At 37.1% G+C, this 9,111-nt stretch overlaps 1 protein-coding gene across 1 annotated transcript; it reads left to right on the forward strand.

Annotated features, from left to right (window-relative positions):
- Window positions 1-566: 566 nt before the first annotated feature.
- Window positions 567-8,574, forward strand: chrna9a (cholinergic receptor, nicotinic, alpha 9a). Its single transcript, XM_079615682.1, has 5 exons — window positions 567-834; window positions 3,573-3,727; window positions 3,812-3,995; window positions 4,709-5,060; window positions 7,146-8,574. The coding sequence occupies exons 1-5, from the start codon at window positions 739-741 to the stop codon at window positions 8,009-8,011; spliced, it is 1,653 nt and encodes a 550-aa protein (XP_079471808.1). The 5' UTR covers window positions 567-738; the 3' UTR covers window positions 8,012-8,574.
- The last annotated feature ends 537 nt before the right edge of the window (window positions 8,575-9,111 follow it).

Consider the following 9,111-nt stretch of genomic DNA (forward strand, 5'->3'; position numbering starts at 1 on the left):
AAAATGAAGATCATATTTCTTGTGATTCACATTAGCATGTTGCTACATGGTAAGTTAATGCTCCTTTTAATGCAGTTCAAAAATTATAATTTTCTTAATCAGCATTTTTGTTTTGTTTTTCAGTAAAACGTCTTTAAAACAAGATACATTTATTTTATAAGCAAAATTGTCAGACAATAGATTTTTTGAAAATATATTTTGAATTAAGCATTTTCATACCTCATTAAAAATGGGCTTTTCTTGTTTTAAATATCTATAAAAAGATATTTTAAGAATCTTGAGTTTATGCTGAAAATAAAATAATAATAATAATAAATAATAATAAGGATAATAATAAAATATTTGCGCAAAACAATATGAAAATACTGATTAAGAAATATTTGTATATTTACATCCAGCTACATATACCTATATTACTATCATTTGTCTTGTTTTGTTTTTTATTTATATGATACTTTGTTAAACACCATGTTACTGAATGATTACCAGTATGCCAATATATTAAAGTACTGAGATGTAATATTATGCATGTCTAAAACAAAATGTTTTACTATTTTCCTGTAATCTTAAAAAAATCACCAACAATCATAGTTTCCAAAAAATTACCATATCACCTGTGATAATTTTGGCATGATTTGTTCATTTATTGTATTGTATAAAACCAACTGAATAATATGTTCTCTTCTAGTTGTTCTCTCTGCTCAGGGTCGTTTTGCTCAAAAATTGCTGAATGACCTAATGGAGAACTATTCTAATGCTTTACGGCCAGTGGAGGACACAGACAAAGCTCTTAACGTTACTCTACAGATCACACTCTCTCAGATCAAAGATATGGTGAGTACTAAACACACACGCACAAGTCTACAGAATATTGACATCTAATCTGGTACCTGTTTTATAGTTAGAATGAAATGTTTTACTGAATAATAGAGCAGAATGAGTTTATAGCCACACATATCAGCAGAGACAGTGTGCCTGAAATAACCGCTGATTCTGAGATCAAAGTATACATACTGTATAACACAAGCCAGCAAAAAACCCACACACTGTCCAACTGGCCTTGATGTGGCATGGCTTGTGTGATTTCGGGGCATACTTTTGCGACTTAATGCTGAAGCCGCACAGATCACAAAAATGGCCCCAAACTTTTAACCTCTAGAAATACATGCATAGCTCAAAAGCATATCATTCATGCCCATGGCTTAAATAACTACAGTTAACTACTTATATTATGCTTTTGCCCAAACAATTATGTATAGAATTGCCAATATAACCAACCAGGCAAACTTGCCCCCAATGCCCCTTCTGTTCTTCTCGAAGCTGTGGTCTTCACTACAGTTGCAGTTATAGTGGATAACTCGGTGTCAGAAGTTATCAAATGTTTATTGTGTGGATCCTCTTCTCATTAACTCTCTGTATCTTGTGACACTGTAAACATTATATGTGTATATATAGTGTGAGCTGGGTGACTAATGTATAACAATTCCTAGCTAGTGCGGATCATGTTTTCTCCTTACTTTAAAGTGTTTTATGTAGTCATCGGTATAATGTTTAAGTAGCCTGGAAAGTAAGATTATTATTTATTCTATTTTATTTCGAATTAGATTATTTATTTATTTACTCATTGCTGGTGCAAAAGTACTGTCTGCTTTAAAATAAGAAACATTAGAACATGCTCATTTAAAAAATTTAAATAAAATAAAACTATTAAAGCGTAGTAATTATAAGGAGTAAAATGTTGAATTAACAAATGAACATAAACTTTAGAATGTCCTACTAGAGTCCTATGGTTTGTCCCTTAGTCTATTGCTTTAATGGCAGCAGCACTCAGGTTGACATGAACTCGTTTCTACAAAACACAATGATCATGTTATCCAGCATGATTTCAGAATTTCAAAGATCATCTTGTCCTTCAGTGTAGTTCAAAGTAGTTCACATGATCTATGTCACAAGTTTGTTTATTTGGTTAGTGACCGAAAATGTGTCCAAAATCTCTCTCAGATGATGGTTATATAAGGCACTGGTGGTCATTGTTTATTCGTGTTCCAGAAAAAGACAATGAATTTCTCATTTAAGAGGCACCGAACTTCCGCCCTGATCGAACTTAATCAAATATTAATTTACTGAACCTGAGGAGTACTTTTAACCAATGAGATGTGATATGTAGAAGGCATTAAGTGCAACCTAAGGGTTCAGACTTTCTTCCCTTTCATTCTTCATTGTTGTGAGAAAGTGTTCCGTGTAGAACAACAGGGTTTTATCTTGCAGATCAAGACCCTGTGTGACTGAATACGTGGGACTAACACATAATGTAATCCATACTTTTACCTGAAAAAAAAAATGTCTTACCTTATCACATCACTGAACATGTTTACACTGTCCCTTTATATGTGCGCAAACTGTTTTTAGACATCTTAAATCTTTTAATAATTTTTATCGACAAAGGACCTCATATGACTTTCTTTACGGAACACAAAAGAAGATATTTGAAGGATATTTCAGATGAAAGTAACGCTCCCAAAAGACATAAAGTTACCACAAAACTAATCAATACAACTTAAGTGGCATAATATACAGTATGATCAGTTTGTATGACAAACAGACCAAAACTTTAGTGGTTATTCACTTGCAAAACATTGATTAACTTATGTATACACAGGTGAAATAAAAAATGCCATCACACCAATAACATAAAGGGCCCTATTAATCACCCGGGGCAATGTAGTGCCAGGCGCGACGCAAGTGTTTTTTGTTTTCAGCCTGACGCATTTATTATTTTCACATCATGCGCCACTTGTTTAAATAGCAAATGCATTTGCGCCCATCTGTGCGGTCTGAAAACGAGGTGTGTTCCACTTCCAGCGCATTGTTGGCGCATTGCTATTTTGAGGTAAGTAAAATAAATAGACTGCGCCATTGACCACCTGAAACCTGGTTTAAAGTCAATGGTGCAATATTTTGTCATTTAAAGAGCTCATTAGTAATGTGCGCCTATAGGCGGGTTCACAACGCGCGTACACTCTGCTTATTAAACACACAGGGATGCGCAGCAGCACACAAACATGCCAAATATAAAAAATTAAAGGATTACAATGTAAAAGATTAGTATTGTCTACATAAAGATATGGAGGAATCTGGCTTGTCCCGTAGAAGATGGTCTGCTCGCGCGCTTTAGCCTAGCGCACGAGCAGATCCGTTTGCACTCTGGAGACGCGTTTGGTCTTTTCACTTTCAAATTCCATCATGTAAATAATGAATCCGCCAAGGTGAGAACGCAACTGGCATTTAAAAGGAATGGGAGATGAGACTCTGATTGGTTTATTGCATGCAAAGCCCAAAACACACCCATTTATTTATTAATAGGGACAACCCTTTTAGACCATGCGCCGCAAGCGCCGACCATTTTCCCCGTTGTTAAACTAGCAAAAGTGGATTCGGACTCGCCCTAAGTGCACTTGCACCGTGCGCTTTAGATCATGTGCTTAGATCATTAAAATAGTGTCCAAAATCATAGATTTGGCTATAGCAGGTTTGTAAATTAAAGTTGCTTTGTGCTTGACTCTTTGTGCTAGGATGAAAGGAACCAGGTGTTGACCACCTACCTGTGGGTGCGTCAGATCTGGCACGATGCTTACTTGAGCTGGGATAAAGATGAGTATGATGGACTTGAGGTCATTCGAATACCCAGCGATCTTGTTTGGAGACCAGACATCGTTCTGTATAACAAGTAAAACACCTTCAGTACATTTATTAACAGTTTTGATTGTCGGTTACACTGAATAACTAACCTCTATATCTCTTTTTTACTCAGTGCAGATGAGGAGGACTCCTCTGGACCCCCAGGCACTAATGTGGTGTTGAGGTATAATGGTGAGATCACTTGGGACTCCCCTGCCATTACTAAGAGTTCCTGTAAAGTGGACGTCTCTTATTTCCCCTTTGATAGTCAAGAGTGCAACCTTACCTTTGGCTCCTGGACCTACAATGGCAACCAGGTAATATGTACTTGATAGGTGTACACGCATAGCAAATGCAATAGTAGACATGCATATATTCTTGTATTGAGCTATTCTAATAAGTTACGGACAACAGCATCTGAACATAAGTAAGATGTACACACTGTTATGTAACAATAGATGTGTAATCCACTAGCTCACTAACTGTAGAGCAAGGATATTTTTAACACATTTGGGTTTTTGCTCATTTAAATGTTTAGATGTTAGTAACAAAAGGATAAGATAAATGTAATGGTAAATGAAGAAAAGCTCTATAGTTATAATATAATATATAGTTGTAAATGCTAAATCTTAGTTAGAACATCCTCAGCATCCCAAATTATGAAGTTACATCAGAATATATATAATTATGAGCACATAGAAAAGATAAATAATATTAAAAGTTATAGAAAATACATGGTGGCTTGACCTCTGTGTCGTCTTCATGCACTATAACCTAATTTCTGCTGCTCTTAAAAACATAAACATACAAATGTAACATTTGAAGGAGTTAACATTTTTATATTTTTAAAATAGCCAAATATAACAAATAAATAAATAAAAATACCTAAAATTACTTTAGTACTTACTAATATAGTATATAATGCAAATGAAACCCTGCTATTCCAGGTGTAGGTATAGTTGTTGAATAGGGTATAGACAGAATTGTGAACTGACTGAAAATCCTATCATCTCCTATCACTTAACCCCAGGTGGACATCACTATGGGCATGGAGGGTGGTGACCTTTCAGACTTTGTGGAAAACGTGGAATGGGAGTGTCATGGCATGCCAGCTGTTAAGAACGTCATTATGTATGGCTGCTGTTCAGACCCTTACCCTGACATTACTTACACAGTCCTCCTCAAGCGGCGATCATCCTTCTACATCTTCAACTTGCTTCTGCCGTGTTTCCTCATCTCATTCCTGGCTCCGCTGGGCTTCTACCTGCCTGCTGATTCTGGGGAGAAGGTCTCACTGGGGGTTACGGTGCTGCTGGCTCTGACTGTATTTCAGCTGATGGTAGCAGAGAGTATGCCACCTTCAGAAAGTGTTCCACTAATTGGTGAGTTTACAGTGGAGCATGATAGTTGACACGCTTTTGGAAATATTTGAACAAGCTTTCTTTTTCTCTGGCTACAGAATATGGTTGTCGCTCCGATTAGAGTGTTAAATGTGGTTCTGTTGATACAATTTGGTTATAAATGAGTGTGACAACCATATGCTTTTTGTCACTGTGGTTAGAGACCTTCCTTGTGGCTCAATTGACCCCCTAGTGGCAGTAACAGTTAACTATCAGTTAATTATTTCTGATGGCTTTTTATGAATTTGAATACATTACATCTACACTGTCACACAAGTGAAACTTCCATGGTGGCGTCGGAGCGTCGCTCGACTAGCGTACCCAGCAGACGTTAGCTACCTACATGTAAACAAAAAAATTAAAATGTGAGACTACAGATATTTTAATCTTTGTTTGTACAGTAATAATTTCATAGGAATACAATGTAATACAAACCTTAATTTCATTCAGGAAGTTTTCCCTTATGAAGTTTTCTCTCAGAACAGAACACAAAATGACCATTGACAAATAGCCTATCCAGTTTTAACCGGTTTGACACAGTCTACCCAACATTGGGTTACATTGACCCAGTGCTGGGTAGGTTTGTGAGGGGGTTATTGACAGTAAAATGACCCAGCAGCTGAGCTTAAGAAAAATAAAATAAAAATTCAGTAATAAAATTATTAAAAAATAACCCAATAAAATGACCCAGCATGCTGAACCCAGCATTTGGGTTAAAAAATAACCCAGCATTTTTTTGAGTGTAGTTAAACCATGGTAACCACAAATTAACCATGGTTTTGCTACACTAACCATAGTTTAACCATGGTATTTGTGGTAAAGATATGGTTATACAAGTGGTGAACAATTCGCCAAAAAACATGGTTAATAGGCTACATTTTTGCTATAAAACCATGATTAATTTTCATAAGTGCAAAATATAGTACAATATCATGCCCTCCCTCCCCAGACTCACTGGGTGCTTCTCAATCCTCAAATTGATGCTTGCTCGTTTCCTCGCTCCTCCGTCCTCCAGCCCGTGACCCGGAAACCGATCGAATTCAGCCATCTTGAAAGACATCTCAATTCTCTAATTGCACCGCGAGGAGGCGAGGAACGAGGAGTGAGGAGGCTTCCAGAGTTGCTATGAGCGAGGATGCACAGGTGTATCCTATGCGGAAAGTCTTTCTTGCCGAGAAACCTGACGCATATACATTTTCCTCCCCCTTCACATCTGTCACAATAATTTTTATTTATGCTTTACCTTTGCAGTTTAAATAAATCATATATCACACATATATCAACAGGGCATCTTGCTTCATCTTTATTATTTGATAATTTTTTAAATAACCAAACTTTAACAACATAAAGGCAGATCCTTTGAGCACAGCTGATGACACTTTGAAGTGACGCCCGAGTGATCAAGAATAGCCTTCCCTCGCATCCTACAGGGCCTGGAGCTGAGACACGAGGAAAGGAAACGAGGATGCACAAATAAGAAATGAGATGCACCCACTGCAGCCTTTTTAGTACACCTATCACGAACCCCTCCCCTTATATTAATGCTCCCAATCTTGTGAGAAAGAATATGTTTATTTAAACCTAACTGCCCTAATAAAAGTGTCTTAAAAATTTGGGATGCTCATGAAATGTATTATATAATGCTCCCAAAATCATATTTAATACATTGATAATTCATCTCCCAGCCCTACTTTTGGTCTATTGTTTATCTATTGTCATAAGCTAGAGGTTCTTAACTCTGCCTTTGAGGTGCACTTTCCAGCACAGTTTTGCTCCAACCTTGATCAAACTCACCTGCCTATAACTTTCTACTATTCCTGAAGACCTTGATTCGCTTGTTTAGTTTGATTAGGGTTGGAGGAAAACGTGTAGGCACAGAGTTGAGAACCCCTGTCATCAGCATTTAAAAGTGGTTATGCAGACAATATACAATCCACTCCTGTAAGTTGTTGTATGAACAGGACAATTAAGTCACATCTGATAGTACATACACTTGTCAATCCCAAACATTTATTGTGCTAAGCTAGTGTTTTTGTTATTTATCCCTTGTTTGTGTCTTTCTTATAGGGAAATACTACATCGCAACAATGACCATGATAACAGCCTCTACATCATTGACTATCTTCATCATGAATATACACTTCTGTGGAGCGGAAGCAAAACCTGTGCCCCACTGGGCCAAAGTCATGATAATAGACTACATGTCAAAGATATTCTTTGTGTATGAGGTAGGGGAAAACTGCACCACACCTGAAAGCGACAGAGGCCCGTTGTTCTCTGAAGACCCGCTGGCTAGCCTGGAGAGAGATGGGTATTTTGACAAAGGGTTTTATGGAGACAGTCAGCATGATGACAAAATCCACGGTCAGTTTAATGGGTACAATCACAGAGACCACCGGCATGGGAATGGGTACCATCACAACAACAGTGACTATCGGCAAAATAGGCACCAGCATCAAAGGAGGACCCGCTCATCTTCAAATTCCCCTATCCGACAGAGTGCCCATCATCCAAAATACACACACTACATTGGTCGAGATGGAAGCGACAAGCTCCCACTGACAAGTCAGGAAAAACTAAAAGATAGCGAAATCTCAATTCCAGAAAAACTTAGTGGATACACCTACGATCATGGGAATGGCTATCTTAATGGAGTTGGCTATCTCCATGATAATGGCTACAGCAAAACCTTTGGAGCAGATAGATACAGTAAGACCCCCACTGGCACAGGAGGTGTATGCATCTGTGGCCAACATCAGAAAGTGGTGCAAAACATTGACTACATAGCTAACTGTTTCAGAGAGCAGAGGGCACACCAGGCAAAAGGGGCAGAGTGGAAAAAGGTTGCCAAGGTGATGGACAGGTTCTTCATGTGGGTGTTTTTCATCATGGTATTCCTCATGAGTATCCTTGTCATGGCCAAGGCAACCTAGAGCCATTTACACATTAAAGATGCAATCAATTGATTATATAATGGGTAACTCTATGTTTCAAAAGACCATTTAGTTACTGATTACTCTTTTTTTTTTCAAACAGTAATTCCTATAATCCTGTATTTGTTGGTAAATGGACTCATGTTCTACATTCAATTTAATATGTGTATTGCATTTACAGCATGAGTGTTAGTTGTTTGAATGTCTCGCTTTCTTCATTGTTTACTTTATTTTTTTCCACTCAAGGAGATTATCTGGTTGTAACAGTTAAAGAAATGGCATTAATATTTCAGGTGTAGATGTGTTCCCACATGTGTATATAGGGTAACACAATCTTTGTCTGGCATGGAGACACATTAATAATGCATAATTAACCTTGCACATGCGTATGAACAGACATCCACACTATCGCACATTAAAAATGCATAAATAGACCAGTCTTGAATGCTGAACGAACACACACACAGTGCAAAACGTGCATCCTTGACCAGTGCTAACATCTACATTCTGCAACTTCTAAATTTACTAGTGTTAACTTATTTCTTTGATTTGCTATACTTGTTCCTCGCTTTGTTCTCTGCTTAAAATATTCTTTACAAATGGTGTCGGTGATACACAAATAAAAACTTTATTAATCATAGAATTCTATAATCTTAGACTACTGTTCACTAAAGGCAAATGTTAAATAAAAAGAGAGCAAGTAAAATGATATGCAGATATGACTTAAAGGGCACCTATTATGACATTTAAAATGTTGGGAGTCCCCAACAACAGTTTTACATGCATGCAATGACAAAAAACACTTTTGTTGTCGTATAATATGCATTTATTTTTACCTGATTTGCTCACCAACTCCCAAATGAATCGTTCAACGACTAATTTTTCCAAACCCCTCCTTTGCGCGACGCTAATCTGCGTTGATTGGTCAGATGACCCAGCAGTTTTTACATAGATAATACTTATTGTTTAACACGGAGTACAATGATGCTTTTATCAATTAAATTGTGTTATAATAATAATTATAGTCCACTGCTTTGTAGTTTGTAGTAAAAAACTAAAAATAAGATAAATAATTTAATGTTATGTTAGCGAGCATAGCC

The sequence above is a fragment of the Phoxinus phoxinus genome, assembly GCF_949152265.1.
Source record: "Phoxinus phoxinus genome assembly, chromosome: 6".
Lineage (NCBI taxonomy): Eukaryota > Metazoa > Chordata > Actinopteri > Cypriniformes > Leuciscidae > Phoxinus > Phoxinus phoxinus.

Excerpts from the sequence above, each read along its gene's own strand:
- chrna9a (XM_079615682.1), top strand. The coding sequence starts at position 739 with ATGGAGAACTATTCTAATGCTTTACGGCCAGTGGAGGACACAGACAAA. Across the intron at positions 3,996-4,708 it reads GGACCTACAATGGCAACCAG|GTGGACATCACTATGGGCAT; the intron begins GTAATATGTACT and ends ACTTAACCCCAG. Across the intron at positions 5,061-7,145 it reads AGAAAGTGTTCCACTAATTG|GGAAATACTACATCGCAACA; the intron begins GTGAGTTTACAG and ends TCTTTCTTATAG.